General features: G+C 43.6%; 2 protein-coding genes across 6 annotated transcripts in view; both read left to right on the top strand.

The window, feature by feature from the left end:
- Positions 1 to 12,095, top strand: LOC115376736 (zinc finger protein 431-like). Its single transcript, XM_030076511.1, has 5 exons — positions 1 to 130; positions 1,987 to 2,057; positions 3,239 to 3,963; positions 6,299 to 6,308; positions 11,073 to 12,095. The coding sequence occupies exons 2-5, from the start codon at positions 2,040 to 2,042 to the stop codon at positions 11,634 to 11,636; spliced, it is 1,317 nt and encodes a 438-aa protein (XP_029932371.1). The 5' UTR covers positions 1 to 130; positions 1,987 to 2,039; the 3' UTR covers positions 11,637 to 12,095.
- LOC115376657 (zinc finger protein 239-like) overlaps positions 5,551 to 24,870 on the top strand; it is a 20,761-nt gene continuing 1,441 nt past the window's right edge. Inside the window, exons 1-3 of one of the 5 annotated variants that reach the window (XM_030076388.1) lie at positions 5,551 to 5,965; positions 22,064 to 22,185; positions 24,743 to 24,870. The exon at positions 24,743 to 24,870 is cut by the window's right edge and continues 1,441 nt beyond it. In XM_030076388.1, the coding sequence (XP_029932248.1) occupies positions 22,168 to 22,185; positions 24,743 to 24,870 (146 nt within the window). In that variant the 5' untranslated portion in view covers positions 5,551 to 5,965; positions 22,064 to 22,167. Of the gene's footprint in view, positions 5,966 to 14,156; positions 14,270 to 14,291; positions 14,717 to 15,941; positions 16,076 to 16,725; positions 19,170 to 20,466; positions 20,982 to 22,063; positions 22,186 to 24,742 lie in introns of those variants that run through there. The other 4 variants (XM_030076391.1, XM_030076389.1, XM_030076390.1 and 1 more) reach the window with 4 other exon arrangements.

Raw genomic sequence — 24,870 nt, 5'->3', positions numbered from 1 at the left:
GGAAGAGGAGCAGCATCATGGCGGACGGAGGCAGTTTCCTCGTCTCTCTGCGGCGGGAGAGGAGACTCACCTGAGTCCAGGTCAGACACACAGGAGCCTCCGTCCTCCTCTGATGAAGAAGCCGCTGCAGGTAGGAGTTCAGCGACACACACACACACACACACACACACACACCTCTGAGCTTGAATGAGCGCCACATTGATCCCGCATCAGAGCTGATTCTGAACTGGGAGCAGCATCTCAAATAAGCTGAATATTAAAAAGAAGAAGAAGAAGAAGAAGAAGCAATAGAAATAATAGAAAATAAATGAAATGAACAATAAACCTCACATTGTTTTAAAAAAAAAAAAGTTTATTTCTGGGATTATATTGGCCAAAATCTAACAGCCTCTCTCCTCCATCAACACAACCGATGTGCCCTTGAGCAAGGCACTGGGCTCTCAGCGGTTAGCAGTGCAGACTGTGCACTGTGTCCTTGGCAGCTCTCAGGTGTGTGTGTGTGTGTGTGTGTGTGTTGCTGTATGCCGCGTTGGGTAATTAAAGGTTAATTGAATTAGACAAAAGTAGCCTAGACTGTAAAGAAATACACATATAGAGGCCTTAACTAACATTTGCACTCTTCTTTCCAAAACACACACACACACACACACACACACACACACACACACTGTTAGAATGAATAAATGTCAGCATTAAGATACACTATTTCTGCTAATAATACAAAAAAAAAAATCTGTGAGCAGATTTTTCCACTTCTGCAATTTGGTGTCTACACGTTTAGGCTGTGCAAAGATTGTCTCTGCAGAAAGCTGCTCTCTCGCTTCAGGGTTGCAGTGACTGATGATAAAAGGGCGGCTGCTCGACTGAATGTCTCTCAGAAACCCAGTAAAACATTCAGAAGAGTTAACACACGACCAGCACAGTCAGTGAGGCCTGGGATGATACGCTTGTGATTCTTGTGAAGTATTGTGATTTGATATTACGATTTACTGTGATTTTAGTTTTCTGAATCCTCCTCTAGTTTGTGTGTGTAAAGTTTGATGAGGCTGTGATTCTCCTAGAGGTCACTAGAGGTCATTTTCTCCGGCGACGTCCAGTTTGACAAAAGTCTCTGCCTGCAGTGAAATGGCTGCTATGGGGGCCAACATCATCACACAGGAATCAAATGTGGCTCATTGAATCCACAAGAGTCTCAGCTTTCCAGTCAAAGCAACTGATGCAGCTCCAAGACTGTTTAGGCCCCAGTCTGCACACACACACCATTTTACAACAGGCCACAAGAACACATGTGGACTGCAGGCTTTGGGGCCCAAACTGCATGGGATTAGCAGAAGGTGGGCGTGTCTGCAAAGGGGAGAGAACCCATTTTCATTCACACAGCTGGAGGTCAGAGGTCAAGGGACCCTGCTGGAGACAGACATGACCGTTACTCCCTCAACAAAATTTAGCTGAACTTTGGAGTGACAACTTTTCATGACCTGCAGCTTTACTCTAAATCAATTCAATTATTCTGTGTATTACTTCCTCAGAATCCTTTTTTTTTTTTTTTTTTTTTTTACTGCACTGCATTTCAGAATTTACATATAAGTGGAGGATTCTTTTTATTGGTATTATTACTATTATAATAATTATGTCTGCAAACAAATGCATGGTTCTTTTAAGCTTTATATCAGAAGTAGGAGGCATCGAGGCTCAGGAGGCAGAGCAGTCGTCTGGTAATTGGAGGGTTCCCGGTTTGATCCCTGGCTCCTCCAGAGAGTGTCCAAGTGTCCTTGAGCAAGACACTGAAGCCCTAACCGCTCCTGATGGACAGCTTGGCATCTTGCATGGTAGCCTCTGCCATCAGTGTGAATGTTAGGCAGACTTTGTTAAACACTTTGAGTGGTCAGTAGACTAGAAAAGCGCTGTAGAAGTGCAGTCCATTTAGCAGTATGAGTATGTTACTGTTGTTGTGGTTTCTCTGTCTTACTGGCTGTCTCTCTTCAGCCTCACTTCAGGACGGCTGTGTTGACCTGGGAGTCTGAAAGTGAGGCGGCAAAATGAGCTCGTCTCAAGAGGTGAGAAAAAATATCAATCAGTATTTATGTGGCACCACAGGATCCGACTTTCGGCCTCATGCTAAATAAGACAAAAGTCCAATAAAGCTCCTGGTTCATCCCGGCTTTACAATGAAAATGTAAAAAGTCGCCGTCGGCTATCCTGGCTTCTGGGTATTTCATTTCCTCTGTTTTCTGTCCTCGTTTGTTGTGTTTGTGTTTCTGACGACTGGAAAGACAGACAGACACATCCTCGGCACGATAGCAAGCAGACCTGAGTCTCATCCCTTTAACAAGATCCAACATCCAATGCAACGCAAATCCGCTTTCAAGAGCTCAAATCAATTAACAATCTCTGATTCTAATTTCTGATTCTGAGACCAGAGAGATAAGGAAACATCTTGGGGTAATTCCTGTTTTAGGAGCGAGCTGTTGAAATGGTTTTTTCCAGCGCTTCCAGCGAGAATGCTAACACTGTTGGTTGTTTTCAGAGTTCCTGCTGAAGGACAACTTGGTTCACACAGCTCTTTGGTTTTCACAAGTCTCGGGAATCTGCAGACTTGTGAAGTTCTTCGGCTTTTTGTTGCCACCAGCTGATCTGGATCTCTCTGATTTGAGTTTGGCGTTTCCATTTCAGCTCTTGAAAGTGGAATCTGGCACTCGAGATCTTTTTGTTATTGTCGTCAAACCATTCTTGATTGTTCTTGTTAACCTGGCTTTACAAGGGTGTAAGAATTCATTATTTACCTTGGTGAATCAATTTTTGATAATGCCAATTAGCCAAAAGAAATGAATAGAATTGATTACACTAAAGTTGGCTTGAATTGATATAAAGTGCTTCAAATTGGTTTATGCTTGATTCCAAGAAAAACATACCAAACTTTTACAGTGAAAATACTCAAAGACTCACGTTTTTGCATGATTCCCACTTCCTGTTTCACAAGGCACCAACCACAACAACAAAAACACAGGGTTCCCGCTGAGCTGCACCTAAAATTCAAAGTCTGGGAAGCAGCAACCAAGACAAAAGTTGTGCAGTGTGTAGGAGATGCAAGGAGCTAAGGAAACACAACATATCAAAACCTACCCATGTGTTGTTGTTGTTTTTATTAAGATTTTTTTAAGCAATACTCATGTTTAACCTCTTCAACCCAGCCACCTGTGACATCTCTCTCTCTCTTCTTCTTTTCTATTTTAAACAGAGAGACACAAGCAGACCTCACCGCTGTCAGCAGTGCGACAAATCATTTGAAACGCCGTCGAAGCTGCAGCATCATCAGAGGGTTCATGCGGCAAAGAAACCCTACAGCTGTGACCAGTGTGGGAAGAGCTTCACACAACAGGGTTCATTAAAGACACACAAACGCACTCACACCGGAGAGAGACCGTACCGCTGTGAACTGTGCGGGAAGAGTTTCAGCATCTCAAGTCACTACAGAGAACATCAACGCATCCACACCGGAGAGAAACCATACCGCTGCGATCAGTGTGGGAAGAGTTTTAATCATTCAGGCGCATACAGGCGGCATCAGCGGATCCACACCGGAGAGAAACCGTACACCTGCGACCAATGCGGGATGAGGTTCCGGTACTCGAGCGACTACAGGCAACACCAACGGATCCACACCGGAGAGAAACCGTACCGCTGCGATCAATGCGGGAGGAGGTTCAGATACTCCAGCGACTACAGACAGCACCAGCGCATCCACACCGGGGAGAAACCGTACACCTGCGACCGATGCAGGAAGAGTTTCCATCAGCTGAGCATGTACAGGCAGCATGAGCGCATCCACACCGGAGAGAAACCGTACGGCTGCGACCGGTGTGGTAAAAGCTTCACCCAGCTGAGCACGTTTCAGTCGCATCAGCGCGTCCACACCGGAGAGAAACCGTACTGGTGCGACCGGTGCAAGAAGAACTTCTCCCAGTCGTTTCAGCTGAAGAGGCACCGCTGCATCCAAACCCCACCGTCCTCCATCCCACCACAGCCTCCAGAGAAATCCCAAGACAAACAGCAATCTTGACTAGACGGAGGAGGACACATCACTTCCAGAACGATCTCTTCCAGAGCCGCGGATCCCAGTTTTGAAGATCGTGGTTGACAAACTTAGGACGAGATTAGACTGAATTGTTCTTGTTGATGGTGGAGACGTAAAGCAGTCTTCAGCTGAGCTCGGTCGTGTGTTTCACTGTGCTTTTCCAGCATGAATTACATCTGCTGATCGTCTGTTGTATATTCTACATCATAGCTATTTGTTTTAATATTTTACAGCTGGAAACTGCTTTGTGTTAACTCCCATTTATTGTCTTATGTAGTAACATCTTTAGCATCCACAGTCACAAAATAATCTGTTTTATGCCCGGCCAATGGGGGAACCTGAGCATAACATAAAAGTGACTTCACTCTTTCCTCACAACTATGGAAGACCGATGCCACAACAGATGAAGTCCAGAAATGATCGATTTATCATCAGTTCACATGGAAAATGGTCAGAATAATAAGTTGAATTTCACCGATAAGACCAGAGCCTCAATAAGACCAGACAGTCGATACTGTAGAAACTGATCTTGAGACTGCCCTATACCTGCAGCGTCTGCCTCCTTCACATCCAAATGGTGAGATGGACAGTCAGGCTAAATCTGCTGAAATGAAGCCGAAATGCCTCTTTAACGAAGTCGTCCATCAGCCCAGGCCTTCAGACAGCATTTTACTAGAGGGTGAATATGGAAATCCACAAACTGTGGAGGCTGTTGGGATGAAGAGACGCTTCCTCATCCTTCTGGATTGTTTAATGATGCGGCTGAAATGCCTCTTTAATGACAAAAATGTGAAAGAAGAAAATATAATATTACAAAGCACAGTATTTTTAAATGTTGGCTCGTAACATAAATTCTCACATATCTTGTATAAATTGATCAAGTGGCATTCGCATCATAGTCCGTTTGTGGAGCTGAATAAAGACCCGGTCTCATTCTTGGTGTGTGTGGATTAATGCTCAGTCTTCAGATGTCCAGATGTTTTTAGCCCTGTCAAATTCAAACCTTCATTCACGTCATAATCCAGCCTTGCCTGCTCATTTATTCACAATGTGTTCATAGTTTTTAATGGATTTCGAGTGTTTTTCTGATTAGGAAAGATTTCCGTGGTAAGATCTTTTTCTTCTCTGGACTTTCTTGAAATTTCTTGATTCAGTCCCAAAAGGTCTGCACAGCATGGGGAGAGACAGCTGGGCTGGATTTAGGTTTCAGTTTATATCAGTTTTTTATGCTCAAATCTAATATAGGTAAATTACTTTATCTCCATAAAATGATTTTAAATATTGACACGAACCTTTATGGTGATTAGTTTAAATGGGTGCAGTACTTTCGGCCGACCACCAGATGTCGCTGTGCGCTTCGCTTTCAAAGCCACTGCGACCCAGCAGCTCAATAATCACCGCAACAAAGTCATAAACATTCATAGATAAACTGAGAAAGTGCTCTCTCAGACATTATGGTTGGTAAGTGGTTTATTTATTTTATTATTTTATCTTTTTGTTGTTTGTTTGTGTTTGAGAGGCGAGTCGCTTCTCTTGGGTTAGTTTCCATCGACGTGTTCTCGTCTTCTCTCGCGAGATGTGCGGTCGCTCCGCAGCAGCAGCAGCACACACTGCCGCAGAGCCGCTGAGCCAAAGGCCGCTTCCTCCTCCAGCTGTGCGGCTCCGCTTCGCTTCTGGAAGAATCCCCGAGGTCCGGAGCTCGGAGTCCTCAGAGCGGCTCCGGCCAGCAGGTGTGTGCCGCTGCAGCGTCGCGTCTGCCCCGCAGGAGGAGAGGAGAAGCAGCGGGACTGAAACAACATGGCGGACGGACGGTGAACACAACAAAGCAGCTTCCTCCTCTCGGCTTCCCTCGGCTCTCTGGGCCGGGAGAGGAGACTCACCTGAGGACAGGTAGGACACACAGGAGACTCTGAGCTGCGGGTTCAGGTAAACCCACCTGAAGCTGCAGAGCTCAGGAAGCGGCTCTTATTTTCCTCATTTGATGTATTTCCTGTTGAAACAGGAAGTGGGAGAGAAACACACTTTTATTTTGAAGGGACAGGTGGATGAGAGAGGATGTTTACAGATTTATGAAGGTTTTTATTGGTTAAAATTTTTAATTTACAGCCTCTAGTGCAGGATGATGGGACATAAAAATGACAAAAGTCATAAAAGATCCAAGTTAAAGAGAAACAAACAGTTAAAACAAGCTGATTAATGCAGTTTAATTTCAATAATTACAAGAAACAGTTCAGTCAGAGCAGATCTGTGATCATGGATTTCTGTCGTCAGTGAATTTACACAAACAAGCAGAGAAAAGTTCTTTGATCCTCTTAAAAACATGTCAGAAAATGTTTCCAGCGTTTTGTAGAGGAATGTTTTTATTAAACACACACACACACACACACACACACACACACACACACACACACACATATTCACTAATTTCCAGCATGTCCTTGTATCTTTATTGATCGGTGTTTGCATATATATATATCATTATTATTACACTTTATTTTATTTCTTTAATTTATTTATTTCTTTGATTTTTTTCTATATAAATGTATGACATTTATGATCTGTGGACCTGAAAATTTTCTTTTTTTTTTCCTGTCTTGTAAAAACCGCAAAACTCAATAAAAACAATTTACAAAACAAAACAAAAAAAAAAACACACACACACACTGCTTACTTTCAGGAGATGAGTTGCACACACACATTCACAGTTAAATGAAGAGCTAACATTATATTCTTTTACTAAACTGGCCCAACCTCTGCTGCCTGCTGCTTTTTAAAATCTTTTTTTTTTTTTTTCATATTTTGTCTGTTCACACTGCAGCTGTGCTGAACCTGGAGTCTGAAACCGAGGCGGCAACATGAATTCTGCACAAGAGGTGAGAGAAATATCACGTTTACATGGAATCAACAGAGCAAAACCTCAGTCTAAACGAGGCAGCAGTTTGATTTGATTAATCTGTTCACGAGTCGCTCATTCAGCCTTTCGTCCATATTCCAGTTCACATGCTGTGGAGTAAATACAGATTTGTCTCAGTTTTACAGTGTAGATGTGATAAATCAATTCCACACAAAATATTTAGCATGCAGTTTGTTTCTGCCTGACTCCGAAAATGTTGAGATTTTTTTCAACACATGGACTAAAAAAGCAATTTCGCTTATCATCACAAAATTTATCTAATAATCATAATGTCTCATTTACAGTCTTAGGAGTGTTCTTCTTAGGACAGAACCGACAGAAACCAGAATATTATCATAATATTAATAATAATATAATCAGAGTCCAATCATATCTTAAGCAATAGTGTGTGATTGCACTGGTTATGATTTATTTTTTTACGGGGTCATGGCCTGTAAAGCTTGTGGACACCCCTTTGCACGGGGTCGGACAAAAATCCAGAGATGATCTTGGGGTTCGGCTCGGGGTCAGTCACAGACCTGCTGTCTGTTCCGGGCTTGTCGAGCCTGGACAGTGCTGGGGTTTACGTGACGCCGCTGAGGCAACACGTGGGCTGTCTCAGGTGGTAAATGTTGCTCCGCGATGGAGGACGAGCTAAATCTGCGGCTCAGGACAGGCTCGGTGACTCTGCTCCCGTCTCAGGTCGAGCTCAGACAGAAATGTGCGGCCCGAGGCTCGGTCCGGTCCGGTCAGGTCCGTGGGGCGGTGCCATCTGAGAGGGCGGAGCAGGGTGCTGGTGCTTCCGGTGGTTTGAAGTGGCCCTTTCTGTGGTGCAGCTTCTTCAGACTCACACCACATGTTGGTCTCCCTGCTGTACGATTGGCTGTCGATGTGGCAGCAGAAAAAGAGCTCAAAAATAACTCTATTGATTGATTGATTGATTGATTGATTGATATTAAATGCCCACAAAGCGCCTGACCCACGTTGCAGTACCACCTGTCTTAAGCTGAGTTCTGTTTAGCGGGGTGGGGAACCACGAGCCTCGGAGGCCCGGCACTCTGCAGGTTTGCATTCCAACCAAAAACATATGTAGGTCAGGTTTGTTGCTGTAGCACGGGCCAAACTGGTTCCAAGCTGGAGCTGAGAGACAAGCTGGAGCACACCGGGGTGGACCATCACCTCACACACTGGATTCTGGACTATCTCACAACCGTCCACAGTATGTGAGGACCAGGGACTGTGTGTCCGACACGGTTGTCTGCAGCACGGGGGCCCCGCAGGGAACGGTCCTGGCTCCGTTCCTCTTCACCCTCTATACTGCAGACTTCTCATACAACACACCCACCTGTCACCTGCAGAAGTTCTCTGATGACTCTGCAGTCGTCGGCCTCATCACAGATGGGGACGACAAAGAGTACAGAGAACTGACGCAGGACTTTGTGGACTGGTGCCAGCGGAACTGCCTCCAGATCAACGCGGGGAAAACCAAAGAACTGGTGGTGGATTTCCGCAGACGAGCACTCTGCCCCCCGACACCGGTGAACATCAAGGGAACGGATATTGAGATGGTGACATCTTATAAATACCTGGGTGTTCACCTGAACAATAAACTGGACTGGAGCCACAACACAACTGCACTTTATAAGAAAGGCCAGAGCAGACTCTATCTGCTCAGGAGACTGAGGTCTTTTGGAGTGCAGGGGGCACTCCTGAAGACCTTTTATGACACCGTGGTGGCATCAGCCATCTTTTATGGAGTGGTCTGCTGGGGGACCAGCATCTCGACGGCTGACAGAAAGAGACTTGATGAACTGATCAGGAAGGCCAGCTCTGTCCTGGGATGCCCCCTTGACTCAGTGGAGGTGGTAGGTGAGAGGAGGATGATGGCTAAGCTGTCATCCATGATTGTGAACGACTCCCACCCCCTGCAGGACACTTTAACTACACTGGAGAGCTCCTTCAGCGACAGACTGCTTCACCCAAAGTGTGTGAAGGAACGTTATCGCAGGTCCTTCCTTCCTGCAGCCGTCAGACTCTATAACAAGCAGTGCTCCCAGTAGACCACACACTCTCCAGGTCTGCACCGACTGCACTAGAATGCACATTCTCAGCACCTTAACCCCCCCACATAAGGTGAACCCATAAGGCTGGATCAAGTGTGACAGTTCCTGAGACCCAGGTCCGGGAGTCAGGTTCTGCCACTTGGTCTCGTGGGTTCACACTAACCCTGAACCTCCGGAGTGTGTTGTCCCCCAGGTTTTTTTCTTCTGTGGTTTAAATTGTTCACATAGTATTTTTCTACATTCCTTGTTTACAGTGTTTATATTGCTCTTGGTACTGTTATCTGTATATACTGTTAATTGTGTAAATTGTGCTTCGTATCTTGCTATCCACTTTGCTGCTGTGATGCGTGAAATTTCCCCACCGTGGGACTAATAAAGGAATATCTTATCTTATCTTATCTTAAACTGGTTCCAAACTGGTTCCAGGCCAGCACCAACTTGGAGCAGGGGCTAAACAGGAGCCAGAGAAAGAACCGATGACACGACCCACCACGTCATTGGTGGGCGGGGTTACAGACCCAAACAGGAACAGTGAACGCTATAAACGTAAAGCTAAACGTACTCGTCGTTTGTTCCGACCACGAATACGCCGGGTAGCCGGCAATAATTACGTTTTTCGCCTCTGGATCTCAGTGTGGGCTTGTAAAGACACGAGCTGTATTTGCATCGCTACGACGGCTCGTCCATTTGTCCTCCATGTTTGTTGTTGTGATTCCGAGTGAGCGTCTCGCACACCCACGTGATCACGTTTTACGATGACGTCATGACGTGACTCTGACGTGGCTCCGCTTGGTTCTTGGCCGGTGGAAAAGCAAACCGGTTCTTTGTTGGCACCAGTTAAGCACCGGCTCTAGAACCAGCACTGAACCAGCACCAGGTTCTTGTTGGTGGAAAAGGGGCATCAGTTCATGTTGGAATCTAGCCAATTATCCCGCTTACATGGGGGCATTTGCCAACGACATAAAATAAAAACATCTACCAATTTTGATGAAAGTTTTGCCATCAAAATCGAAAGGTTATGAAACAAGACCTTACTTTTGTCATGACGAGGAACAACGTTGGACACCATGTCCACCTCTGGATGTCCAGTGGTTCAGTTCCTAGGGGTAGCATTTCCCGTTCCCGCATAAAGACTTGAAGTCTATAGGAGTCGTTAGCCTGGCTCCGTCAAAGTGAAAAAATAAACCTCCCAGCAGATCTGAAGCTGTCTGATTCACACAGAGGACGAATCAAATCATGAAGCCAAATATTGATACCCCAGGTTATTAGAGAAGTGACTGGACATTTTTAAGGATATACCGTATTTCACCAATTAACAGCCTGGGCATTTAATATGCAAAATCAACTTGGACCCCGGGCGTTTAAAAGAACCAGTCGGCTCTTCGCTGCAGGCCTTTATTTATTTTTACACAGACCTGCACCAGGCCATTACTGTGATGACAGTTACTGTCCAACATAATTTTTAGTACAAAAGTACTGTAAGGCATAAGGTAAACATATCTGTACGTACAAACACAGTGCAAACCGTCAAATTGGCGCAATGCGAGTCGTTCCCGCTGACACTTCCGTTTTCTGTCAAAATAAGAGTTAGTCGGTCGATTTAAGATTACGGTACACCCTTCTTTTTCTAACGTTAGCTAGCTCTCTTATTTTGACAGAAAACGGAAGTGCAGCACAGTTACTGTGCGGCTAACTGTTTACTTCTGCAAATATAAGGTGAATAGCCTCATTTTGGGTTTACCTCAACATAATGCAAATAATCGCCCCGGCGGTTATTCGGGTGGGCGTTTAATACGCAAAATGGGTGCAGACCCCAGGAGTTTAAAAGAACCAGGCGGCTATTTGCGGCCCGGCGATCAATTGGTGAAATACGGTATGCTACACTTTTTGGTTTCATGGTCAGTAGTAATATGATATAATGTGAGGTAATGACACTTGGACTCTCTCTTTCTTTCTCCGTCCTGTTCAGTGTCAGCAGAGAGACGCAGGCCGAGCTCACCGCTGTCAGCAGTGTGACAAATCCTTCGAAACGCCGTCGAAGCTCCAGCGGCACCAGAGGGTCCACACCGGGGAGAAGCCGTACAGCTGCGACCTGTGCGGGAAGAGCTTCGCGCAGCAGCAGTCGCTCAAGGCCCACAAGAGCATCCACACCGGGGAGAGGCCGTACGGCTGCGAGCACTGCGGCCGGAGCTTCAACCACCTGAACGCCTTCAGGCGGCACCAGCGTCTGCACACCGGGGAGAAACCGTACGGCTGCGAGCTCTGCGGGAAGAGCTTCACGCACGTGGGCGCGCTGACGGTGCACAGGCGCGTGCACACCGGAGAGAAACCGTACGCCTGCGAACTCTGCGGGAAGTCCTTCAAACAGTACAGTCAGATCTACGCGCACAAGCGCATCCACACCGGGGAGAAGCCGTACTGGTGCGACCAGTGCAAGAAGAACTTCTCCCAGCTGTGTCAGCTGAAGAGGCACCGGTGCGTCCAAACGGAGCCGAGCGCCGCCGCCGGCGCCCTGCAGCCGGCGCCACTCCAGCTGAACGGGAACGACACGAACGCATCGCTTCATGGAATTAACCATCTTCAAACAGCTGATGATGATTCATGAATTCAAAATAGATTCTTTCATTTTAAATTTTTGATGGGACTTTTTTGGGGGGGAGAATTATTATCATAGAGAATTTCTTTATTTAATTCGTGGTGCTACAGTGCTACAATATGTACTTGAGTATTTCCATTTCAAGCTACTTTACATTTCTACTCCACTACATTTCAGAGGGAAACAATGCAATTTTTACTCCACTACATTTATTTGAAAGCTTCAGTTACCAGTTACTTCGCAGATTAGATTATTAATACTAATTATAAATCAACTAATAAAATATATTTACAGGTTAATATACTTTATATGTAGGTGTATCCTTCCTCAGCTCCAGCTTTATAATGTTCAGTTGATAAAGTTCAGTTTGTGTTGACCTTGTGCAGAATGTGCCTCTTTAATTCTGTGTTTATTACTGAGGTTGTAGTTTGCAGAGGTCTGCTACTGGACTGCATTATACTGAGAGGGGTTTCTCATTTTTTGTCCCTCACTATTTATATACAATGAGGGGGGACAGAATAGTGGAAACAGCTGTCAGTAAAGTGCAGCACTAACTATGAGCTCAATGCCAAACATAGAAGTGAATGAACACCTCTGTTACCGTGACAACAAGACAAGCTGAGCATTCTAGGCAGCGGGAGAGGAAACTGTATGGCACAACAGCTGGACTGGATTAGATTAGATTAGATTATACAGGTGGAGCTGATGAAGTGACACTGAGTGTATGAAGTCATTAAAATGAGCTCCACCTTTTACCAGCTGCAACAATAAAGTGATTAATGCACATCAATGCATCGATAATTATAATCCAATGACATGAAATGCAGGATTTTTACTCGTAACAAAGTATTTTTACACGGTGGTATTTGCAACATTCACTGAAGTAACAGATCTGAGAACTTCCTCCATCACTTCAGGTGCATCCAGTGACGTTTGAAACGTGTATCTGTGTGTGTGTGAGTGTGTGTGTGTGTGTGTGTGTGTGTGTTGATGTGCAGATTAATTTTTGGATAAGCTGTAAAACCCAGACACGCGGTTCCAGCTCTGAGCTCATTTAATCCACACGACTGATGCTGCTGTTGGTACTGGATTATGCACATCCAGGACTGTGTTCTTTTGTTTTTTGTTTTTTTGCCTGATCATTATTACTGTTGTTATTTTCTATTATTTTACTGATGTTGCTGTTGTCAGTTTTTTTTTTTCTACAAGAAAATATTTTGAATAAATTGAATTAAAAGAAAAACGTTGGCCTCTGTGTCTACTCTTTTTTTTTGTTTTTCTCCAAAATCAGGCTGGTACAAAGGAGCAATTGGTAATATTCTGAGGAAAAAAACTCAGAATATTCCAGATTAAAGTGGCAAGTTTACAAGAAAAGAGCCTCACATTTATTAGAAAAAACTCAGAAAAAATAGTTTTGGTTCTGATGTGTGTTTATCTGCTAATATAAACACAAACATACATTTTTGAGTTTCGTTCTCACAAATTAGTGAGTTTTTTTTTCTCATAATTTTTCAAGTTAAATTTCAAAATTTCAGGTTTTTCCTTGCAAATTTGTGACTATAATCTCAAAATTTTCACTTTTTTCACAAATTTATGAATTTATCTCAGAATTTCTGTAATTTTCTCGCAAATGTGACTATAATTTCAGAATTTTCAAGTTTTTTTCTCACGAATTTATGAATTTAATCTAAGAATTTCTGTTATTTTTTCGCAAATGTGTGACTTTATAATCTCAGAATTTTCAAGTTTTTTCTCACAAATTTATGAATTTAATCCCAGAATTTCTGTAATTTTCTCGAAAATGTGACTTTCTAATCTCAGAATTTTCAAGTTTTTTTCTCACAAATTTATGAATTTAATCTAACAATTTCTTAGTTATTTTTTCGCAAATGTGTGACTATAATCTCAGAATTTTAAAGTTTTTTTCTCACCAATTTATGAAGTTAATCTCTGAATTTCTTCTTCTTTTTTTTTTTTTTTTTTTTTTTTTTTTTTTGCAAATGTGTGACTTTATAATCTCAGAATTTTAAAGTTTTTTCCTCATAATTTCAGACGTTAATCCCCGTCCCCGGCTCTGTAATGTCTCTTCCCTGCAGACTGACGGACTGGATCAGTGCATCAGATGAAACACTTTAATCTTCGCCGTGTCTCCAACTCTCTGTGGAAAAGAGTCTGAATGTTCCTTTAAATAAATAAAAATATAACAAATCACTTTTCTGGAAACATTTGTTGCCTCATGTTTATCATTATTATTGTTAGATATATTTATCCTTATTATTAGTAGCAGTAGTAGTTTTAGCAGCTGTCAATATTTTTTCACATTATTATTATTATTATTATCATAAATATGTTTTTTAACAGAGCGTGGTGCGTTCAGGGACATTTGCGGTTTCCTCTGCAGACGCTGAGGTGAATAATCTGGTTTCTTCTATAAAAGTAGATATGAGATGAATAATGAAGAGAGTGTAATCTGCAGCTGGCGTTCCCCCAGCAGGTTAAGGTTTTTTTTTTTTTTTTTTTCTCCCTAATCTGAGAGCCAGGTTGCCTCCTCCGCCCTGCTTCGCTTCTTCCTCTGAGCGGATCTGGCAACCCGGAGAGGCACCGAGGCAACATGGCGGACGGACTCTGAGCGGAGCAAAGCGGTAGGAGCTCAGCGGCACACACACACATATACACACTCACACACATTCACACATACGCACACACACCTCGCTGGCGGAGACGGCGGCTGATGCTGATCCGCAGGAGCCGCTCGGCTGATCCGGTGCGCCGGGGCGGAGCCGCTCCTCCGAGGCGCTGCGGGCTCCGGGAAGATGGCGGAGCGGAGCGGGCAGCCGGCCAGCCAGCTCCGGATAAACTGGACTTTTACCGCATCGATCAGATTTAAAACATGAAGTTACTGTTTGGAGAAACTTCAGAGCACAAACCGGAACCTGAGAGAGCTTCTCTGCCAACCGGTCAAGCGGAAAGACTGACACCCGGCCCGGGGAGCCGCAGGCCGGCCGGACCGCAGCGAGGAGCCCGGGGCCGGCGGCTCGGCTCGGCTCGGCTCGGCTCGGCCTCGGCGCTGTTATTTTAGTGAAGCTCTGGTATGAAAAAAAATGAAGCTGATGGACCCTCTGTCTGTTGCGGGAGACTCCCGGTAGAGTGCTGGAGTTTCCGTGACGACACTGAAGGCAACACGTTGTGGTTTCAGTTTGCATCGCACAGAGGAGGTGCAGGAGCTCCTGCAGGGGGCGCTGTGTGCAGGCACAGCTGCAGCTTCACACACGGAAAGTTTCTGCGGGAAATAACGGGAATAAACTGGAAAAAAAAAAACTGCACGTAGACTCAGATTATTTCTGATTCTGAGTCTGAGCAGAGAGCTCAGTGTGTGTGTGTGTGTGTGTGTGTGTGTGTGTGTGTGTGTGAGTGTGTGAGTGAGTGTGCAGGAGCGGGAGGGCTCTTTCACATATTTTGAATGGGACTGTTTTTGGATTAGGGATTATGGGGAATATGTTTTATTTATTCAACAAGGTAAAGAAGCTCTACTGCCAAAAAAATGTCTGCTCATGACAAAACAAAATGTTTATATCCGTGTGTGTTTTATGACACAGTTTGTAGAAATTATGCTGAATTTCACAGTTTCACAGCATTCTTCTAGAAATTTGGCTGTGTTTTCAAGAGTCAATTGTTATGTAAAAAAAAAAAAAAAAAAAATCCTGAGAAGACTAATTGTATTAATTGCTAAGTCATGTGATACAAGTCATATGATTTGATTGATGATTTGATTTAATACCTGAGCTTTTTTTTTTTTTTTTAATTATCACAAAACATGCTACACCTCTAGGACACCAGCAGTGGTTCCTTTTTTTCATTTTTCCCAACACTTTGATGCTCAAAGTTGATCACAGAAAAAATCCTGCTGAAGAAAAATCAGATTTTGGTTTAGGATCGTGAGGATGAATGTGAAACTGACTCGGCTGCCGTTTTGAGCTCAAGTTTGTTTTTCAGCCCTGAAAGTTTCATGTGGCGTTTTCTGTTAATGATTAAATTATGATACTCAAAAATGCTTGGAAAAAAGTAAAAAAAAGTTTAAAAAAAAAAAAAAAGAAAGTGAAATCTGCACCTCCCTGTATGAACTGTGAGGAGCTGCAACTCAGCAAGCACGACTTATTACTTCTAGGATTAAAGTTAGTATTAGAAAAGTACTGAGAGAGAGGGCAAAAAAAAAAACCAACAAACTTTAAAAATGTGTTAGCCGAGCTTGTGGCTTTGTTTATTGCCTTGAGTGTTCTCTGTCCTGATGGCTGTCTCTCTTTGATGATGTCACAGCTAAGCGGTGGGAAGAGGAAGAACGTCTGGCGGAGGAGCAGAGGGGCATGCTGGGACGCTCGGCCTCGCTTCAGATCAGCTGAGTTGAAGTTGGAGTCGGAAACCGAGGCAGCGACATGAGTTCTTCACAGGAGGTGAGGCCAACCAAAAAAAATACCTTGGGTTCCGGTTCTTTGTCATTTAAGGGCATGAATAGGTAGGGAATTTATTTTATTTTATTTTTTTATTTTATTTGCATTTTAAGGATGGGTAGGGGGGATTTATTTTATTTTATTCTTTTTTTTTTTTATTTTCAGAAGCAATGCATGGGTTGCTTTTAAATAAATATAATTAATTCAATATTTGCATAAGTTCCCACCTTTTTAACGGACGGAGCAACGTTATTACTAGCAGAGGGAGGGGTCTCTGTTACGCGAGTTACGTGAGAACGTCACAAATAAGGCGAGTGCAACATACATCAAAATAAAAGCCTGCTTAACTTTTGACCAATGCCAATAAGGTCCCACTCGGTTGCATAGTGCCTTTATTTTATTTTTTTAATTTTATTTTTACACAGAGGCCAATAAAATAACCTGACTCGGGGGTTAAATGGGACATTCGGTCGGGAACCGGAACCCAGAAATTATTTTTGACTGGCCTGAGAAGAAGATAGACATGTTATGACCGTAAATGGAACACAGAATGTATGATTTTTTTTGTTGTTGTTGTGTAATGACCAATAGTATTATGACATGATGTTACATGAAGAAATCTGTCTCTTTCTCCTTCCTTGTTTCTCTGTAAGCCTTACCTGTGTCAGCAGTGTGGGGGATCGTTTGCTTCCCCGTCCGACCTTGAGAAACACTTCTGTGAGAAAAAGTCCAGCAGCGTCTCCGCCAAGAAGAAACCAGAACGCCTTGGTACCGCGGAGAAACCGTATCGCTGCGAGCAGTGCGGGAAGACCTTCGACCAGCCGTCGTCCTTAAAGGTGCACCAGCGCGTTCACACCGGAGAGAAACCGTACACCTGCGAAGAGTGCGGGAAGCGTTTCGGCCACTCGAGTCACTACAGGACGCACCAGCGGATCCACACCGGAGAGAAACCGTACTTCTGCGACCAGTGCGGGAAGAGCTTCACCCAGTCCAGTAACTTCAGACAGCACCAGCACACTCACACCGGAGCCAGGCCGTACAGCTGCCGACTGTGCGGGAAGACGTTCGGCAACGCCAGCAACCTCAGAGAACACCTGCGAATCCACAGCGGGGTGAAGCCGTACCGCTGCGACGAGTGCGGGAAGAGCTTCAGCACCTCGAGTCACTACAAGCAGCACGAGCGCATCCACACCGGGGAGAAGCCGTACGTCTGCGGCCTGTGTGGAAAGAGCTTCACCCAGCAGGGCGCGCTCAGCTTGCACAAGCGAACGCACACCGGAGAGCGGCCGTACTGGTGCGACCTGTGCAGTAAGAGCTACAAACACCCGGGGGCGTTCCAGGAGCACCAGCGCGTCCACACCGGGGAGAAACCGTACTGGTGCGACCTGTGCAAGAGGAACTTCGCCCGGTCCTTCCAGCTCAAGAGGCACCGCTGCGTCCAAACTGAGCAGAGCACCTCCACCGTGTCCACCCCGCACCCCATCCAACCAGATCCACCAGGAGAAATTAAACAGGAACAAGAATCTTGACTAGAAGGATAAAGACACATCACCTCCAGAATTATCTCTTAAAGCCGGAACAGGCTTAGACTGAATCAATCATGTTGATGGTGGAGACAGGGTCGAACCCACCATTCCAGCATTGGGGGGGGCAGACATTTTGGGAATGCCTGAACATTGAATTGCTAATATATTCCAGCAATATTTTTGGAGTGCCTGAACATTGGGGGGGACCTGTACCTCTCAATGTATATGGGCGTTACAGCCTTGGGTGGAGACATACAGCAGTCCTCAGCTGAGCTCTGAGTTTAGGATCACCAATGAACTGATGGAACTGACGTCTTGTGTTTCACTGCTGAGATTTTAATGTTTAGTAATGAACATGAGCTGAACTTAATGGACAATAAAAACAGATAAAACAACATCTAAAGGCTGAAATTTGCTGCGGCGACATAACGCTGACAGCTGAGAGACGATGCATGACTTGTCTATTTAACAAAGTGATTTGTCGTCAGAGGCCAAGCTCCTCGTCCTCCCAGCCGGTCCCTCTGCACAGCACCAGATCAGGATCCAGTGGATTCTGCTCAGCTCGCTCCCACAGAATCCGCCAGAAACTCGACTCCCAGCTGGCCTTTGAGGATCATGTGACCTCCGTGGCGCTCAAGCTGATTTGTCCTGAACAACATCAGGAGGATCAGACCACACCTGGGTGAACCTGCAGCATGACTCCTGGTCCAGGTGCTTGTAGTTCCTGCAGCTCCTTCCTGGTAGGGCTCCTGTCTGGTCTTCAGTCATCCCAAAAACAGCTGATGTTGCTCCGCCGCTCATATCCCTCCACCACCTCCTCTCTCTGCTGCCTACAGAGCAGCAGCCAGACCTGCTCCTGCCCACCTGGACTCCCTCCTCCAGGTGTTCGCTCCCTCCCGGCCTCGTCGCTCCTCCGTGCAGCGACGCCTGGAGCCTCCAGCACAACAACGAGGCCCTGAACCCGCAGCTGGACTCTGCTCCTCTGTGGCTCCTCGCTGGAGGAACGAGCCACCAAACACCTCTCGACCTGCAGAGTCCCTCTCAGGCTTTAAGAGGAGACTAAACCCAGCTCTTCAGGGAACACCTGCTCACCTGATGGACTGTGGAACTATACAGACTAATAAAAAATTACCTTTATGCTTTCCTCCCTCCTCCATGCCTCTGTCTCTGCCCTGTAGCTCCTCTGTCCTCTGGACCAGAACCAGAGCTTTGTGGCTCTTGATGTTATTGATCTTTGCTTGTTGGTGTATAAAAAACTCATATGTACGTCGCTTTGGATGAAAGTGAATCGTAATTGTAATTGTAATTTTGCACAATTGTTTATTCAGTCAAATGTAAAAAGTACACTCACAGCATAAACTGATATTCAGGAAAAAGAAACATGATGTGATCTTTGGGAAGTTTGAACGTCATTTGCTTTTTGCTTTACAGTCACAGCTGTTTGTCATATTTCTTTACAGCTGTAAATTGTTGCTTTTGTATTAACTCCTGCTGGTGTTTTTACGTTGCCTTGTCTTATGCATGATATGCATCTTCAAAGGATTGCTAATAAAACCTTCCTGCTCCCTGTAGTCACTGTTGCCAGGTTGGACGGGCATTATGCAAAGTGACCTAAGAAAAATTGCAACAGAAACTTTTTCAACTTTTTTAGCTCATAAGTATGTTGGTTGTAACATATCAAAAGTCCTAAGAAATCCCAGTGGTGGAAAGTATTGAAAAATGCTGAAATAGGTGATGTCCCATCGACACCCATGTTAAAACAATGATTTATGTAAACTAGGCAAAAAGTTCTGCACCGCTTTTTCAGTCTATAATTTCTCCCCTTTATTTATACCCAATAGTGTTGTATCTTATACCGTTGTAAAGCCTGATTCGTCCTCTTTCCAGTGAGATACAACTTGTAAGGATCCTGCATTTCTGGAATGAGTGACACCGGTAATTGTGTGGGAAGCGACCAATTTTTTTTTTGACAAAATCCCCTGCAATATTTTTTTCAGTTAATCATTTCTCCCATTAAACAATACCAATTGATGTTGTCTTTTATGCTGTTAGGAAGCCTGATTAGTCCCCTTTTCAATGAGAAATAAGTTGTAAGGATTGTCAATCGATTCGATTCGATCTTATGAGACTAAAAAAGTTGAAAGAGTTTCTGTTGCAATTTTTCCTAGGTTCACCCCCTTTTTGTCACAAAATGCCTATACAATCAGCCATGAGGGAGGTGAGTGTCATTCGCTCTGTTCACTCCCACAGTTTTAAACAGACAGACGTGTTTTTGTACATTTTCAGCAGCTTCTGCTGTATCGGACAGGTGCATCATCATCGGCTGCAGGCCAGCAGAGTCAACACACATGGAGCCGCAGACAGAAAGGACAAGGAAATCTGTTTTCTTGTGTATTTGTGACTTATGACTAGTTTTGTTTTGTTTTTTTTTTCAAAGAAAATCCAACTCGTTCTACCTTTAAAGCAGAGCTCGAGGGATAATAGACACATTGATCTATTTTATATCTTCTCAGTCTTTAGATATCCAAGGCAAGGCAAGGCAAGTTTATTTGTATACCATATCCAGATATTTTTAGCCCCATCATTTTTAAAAACACATCAAATTCATTGTGAAACTGCAGAAACAGGTCAGAGCTCAGGTCATCATGGCACAGCAAACTGCTTCCAACATTCAGTTTTACATATTATATATATCTTTACTGTTTTAAAATATAATTTGAAAATATGACCTTTTTCTCGGTAGAAGATTTTTTTTTAGATGTGACTCCAGATGTGGATAATAAACGGTGACCAACACGCAGACTCAGCTGTGGGAGGATTTAAAAATGCAGCCGTTAAACCCGAGTTTAAATGGATGCAGTACTTCCAGCCGACCACCAGATGTCGCTGTGCGCTTCATTCACGGACAGATTCTCATGTTCAGCTCCGAGTCACACAGATTAAAAATGCGCCTCCATGCAGCTTCTCAGCGCTCACACTGAACAGGAAGAGAAGAAGAAGAAAGAAAAAGAAAAAAAGAAAAACATGGCAAGGTCCATCGACGTGTTCGCGTCTTCTCTCGCGAGATGTGCGGTCGCCCCGCAGCAGCAGCAGCAGCAGCACACTGCCGCAGAGCCGCTGAGCCAAAGGCCGCTTCCTCCTCCAGCTGTGCGGCTCCGCTTCGCTTCTGGAAGAATCCCCGAGGTCCGGAGCTCGGAGTCCTCAGAGCGGCTCCGGCCAGCAGGTGTGTGCCGCCGCAGCGTCGCGTCTGCCCCGCAGGAGGAGAGGAGAAGCAGCGGGACTGAAGCAACATGGCGGACGGACGGTGAACACAACAAAGCAGCTTCCTCCTCTCGGCTTCCCTCGGCTCTGTGGGCCGGGAGAGGAGACTCACCTGAGGACAGGTAGGACACACAGGAGACTCTGACCTCCTCCTCACACACACACACACACACACACATGCACACAGTGGATCATGTGGATTTTAAATGCACTGCTGCTGGAACTTATGAATATGACAATCACAGTCTCTCTCTCTGAAATGATGTCATGACATGTTTAATTTGCATATGGAGCGGGAAAGTGACCTCTGATCGCAGGTGGGCGGGTAAGACAGGTGGAGATGCATGTTACTGCTAGGTGTGAGCAGACAGACAGACAGACAGACAGACAGACAGCTGCCCACCTGTGTTTGGACCACAGAGGAAGCATTTGAATAGCAGGCAGACACAGAGCCTCTGTTCAGGTGGATCTGTTCCAACCAATCAGCCAAAGGGATCAGGTGTGGATCAGGTGTGGAAGAGTGGAGCTGAAACAGAAACAGAAACCTGCAGGCCTTGAGGGACCGGTCGGAGCTAAAAGATCCTTTTGAAACCTGAGAGTCAAACTCAAGGCCCGGGGACCAGATCAGGCCCGTGTGATATGATTTTTGAATTTCAATTGATCCTGGCCCAGTTTCATATTGCTATAAAGATACTACAAACCCCAGCATGCACTGCAGTGTCCTGCGCTGTCAACACCACAGAAGACCTGCCCTGTGTTCCAAAATCGCATACTGCTACTTTTTACTTGTAGTATGTACTGCAGCTGCCCTTACAAAGTATGCAGTGTAGTATGCAGTATGCATGTGTGTGCATACTATTGGGACACACTCCATCCGTCCTCCCTGACCTCCGACCTTCTTGCTTGGTGTACTGCATCTGACATACTATGTACTGGGACATACTCATTCTTTTTCTTGCATACTAAATAGTATGGTAGTATGGGTACTGGAACGCAGGGCTGCACGAAATTAATTGTGAGAGAAGACCAAAAAAAAAAAAAAATGCGGTGAGCCTTGGGTGACTCTGTAGAATCCACATGAATGAAGCTACATTTCTAATCCCTCAGTCTACACACAACCACATGGACCTTGTTGTTATTTCAGTACATGTTTGGCGGCTTGTGTCTCTGTCCTGATGGCTGTTTCTCTTTGATGATGTCACAGCTGAGCGGCAGGAAGAGGAAGAATGTATGGCGGAGGAGGAGAGGGGCATGCTGGGACATTCAGCCTCAGTCCAGGTCAGCTGAGTTGAAGTTGGAGTCAGAAACATGAGTTCTTCACAGGAGGTGAGAAAAACGACGTGCTGATCACATGAGCCTGTTAGCTCGAGTGTTTCTAACTTCATGTTGAGACATTGTGACAACAGATGGGATTGAAATAATAATGTCATGACACAAAAGTAGACACGTTATCCATTTGATCTGTTTAATCATGTTTATAATAACCATCATTTAATCTATAAATGGTAACTGATGGTTAATTTATCTTCACTTAATAGTTGTTTTCCAGTTTTTCCAATTAAATGATAATTAATAATCTTTATTTATTATACAGTAAACTCCTTATTAACAGTTTATTGTTTAAAACATTACAAATTATTTGTAAATCTTTGAGAAATCACTTGTTAACCATCTACAAACATTACGTAGATAGATGGAGCAGATAGTTTATAACACTGTGTTAATGGTTAATAACTGGTTATTAGCCAATTAACAAGATATTGTAATCATCAGTTGCAACTTTCTAAAGGTCATCCAAATAATGTTTAAAGTTGTGATACATAGTATTTTTTAACTATTTAACAAATATTGTTATAATCTGTAGTAACTTTGTACAGCCATTAAAATAATGTTAATAGTTTGTTTATAAACCAGTTATTTGCCATTAACAGTGATATTAACTATCTGCTCCATCTGGCTATGTAATGTTTGTAGATGTTTAACACACATTTGATTAAAGGTTTACAAACATAATTTAGATGGCTTTTATAAAGTTGAATATATTTAAGTAAATTGTTGAAGCTTTCAACTTGTAATGGTTGGTTTCAGCTTCAACTCAGAATCACCGCTTGCGGTTTTTATCATTAACTAATTAATAAAACCAATAGTTGTAACTTTGTAATATCAAATAATAATAATAATAATAATCCAAATAATGTTTTTAAATGGTTTACAAAGTGTTCATTAAGCATATAACAAGGTACTATAATCATCAGTTACAACTTAATTAAGACCATCCAAACAATGTTTAAATTTGCGCTACACCGTATTTATGAACTATTTCACAAATATTATCAACATCTGTAGTTACTTTATAACAGTCATGACTTCCTTGGCATATTTCCACAATTTTACCTTTAATTGTCACTGAGGACAATAATACATCTATTACTTCAGATGAGTTAAAAATCAACTTATTTTCATTAATAAGTGCAAGAATGGCATTGTGAATTTGTAGATATTTGAAGATGTCTGTGTTAGGAATACCATCTTGTGTTTTTAATTCAAGAAATGGCTTTATTTTCTTGTTTTTATCAAACAAAACTTTAAGCTGTTTTATACCCAAATTTCTCCACTCACTGATATTGATCACTGGAAGATACTTCAGATCTGCATTGTGATGGATAGGGGAGTACATGGAAACACCAGTAGCTATACCAAATTTCTTAGCACACTTCCATCTGAACCCAAAGTGAGTCCTGTCTCCCTGAGGACCATTACACAAAGTTTCGTAATTGGGCTGAACAAAAATAGTGCTGGCAATTGGCTAGACCAACTTAGAGATGTATTTGTTCAATGACTTAAAAAAAAAAAAAAAATCAGTAACATTGTAACATTTGAAAAAGAAAATTAAAGCTTGGAAGACTAAGTGAGGAGTGATATTTATTATTATATATTTATTTAAAAACTGATGCTGTCCAATGAAAAGAACAAAATTTTTGTACATGTTTTCTGTTGGTGTCACATACAAGAAACAAGCTTTTAATTTGTTAACATTTATTTTAAATAACTTCCAAATTGCTCTATTGTACTAAACAAATATGATACAGAATTTTCTGGATCTGTTATATAAAGAATTATGTCATCTGCATACAGAGAATCTTCAGTCCTTGAATGTTAGTACTGAGTAAAAAAAAATAAATTTCTCTATATGGAGGTAAAACTTTAAATGCAGCACTAAGGAAACACTGAGCTCTCAGCTCAGGCGGCCATCTTGCCCCTCCCTCCGCCTCTTCTCACTGAATATCATTATCGTCTTGTACACATGACGCTAACGGTTCGATCGCCTTTGCAAACAGCAAAGGTGACAAAGGGCATCCCTGTCTTTTTCCTCTGGTTAACGAAAAGAAGCCAGAAGGTGAACAGTGAGTGATAACTGCTGCTTTAGGACTGTTACAAATTGATTTGATCTAAATGATTAAATTATGGCCCACATTAAATTAATATAAAACAGGAAAAAGAAAGGTCCATTCAACTCTGTCAAAGGCCTTCCAGCATCCAACGATAGGACAGAAAAAAAGTGGCTTCTGGTTGTGGAAATAAATTCTGCCGTGACCTGAAAGCCAGATATTTTAATGGAAGTTTTCTATCTAAATTGTTTCTGTTGTTGAATTAGTTATGATCAAGAAGCGCAGCTGCTGCTGAGGGGCAAACGAAAAGACAAGTTTTGACATTAGGAAAGCTGAGGATGTGGTGCATTCAGGGATCCTCAGATGAGCCGCTGATCCTCCAGCTGCTGCAGAGACGCTAGATCCTGCATCTGTGGAAACCATGATTATGACATGTTATTTAAAGAAATATGTCTCCCTCTCTCTCTCTCTCTCTTCATTCTTTGTGTAAACAGAAAACCACAAGCAGACCTCCCAGCTGTCAGCAGTGTGGGGGATCATTCACCACTTCATCCGACCTCGAGACACACAAATGTCTCAGCCATGAAGACAAAAAGTATGCCTGTGACTTTTGCGAGAAAAG

This window comes from Myripristis murdjan, chromosome 18 (genome assembly GCF_902150065.1).
Source record: "Myripristis murdjan chromosome 18, fMyrMur1.1, whole genome shotgun sequence".
Classification (NCBI taxonomy): Eukaryota; Metazoa; Chordata; class Actinopteri; order Holocentriformes; family Holocentridae; genus Myripristis; species Myripristis murdjan.
This window is presented reverse-complemented; position numbering and strand designations above follow the sequence as displayed.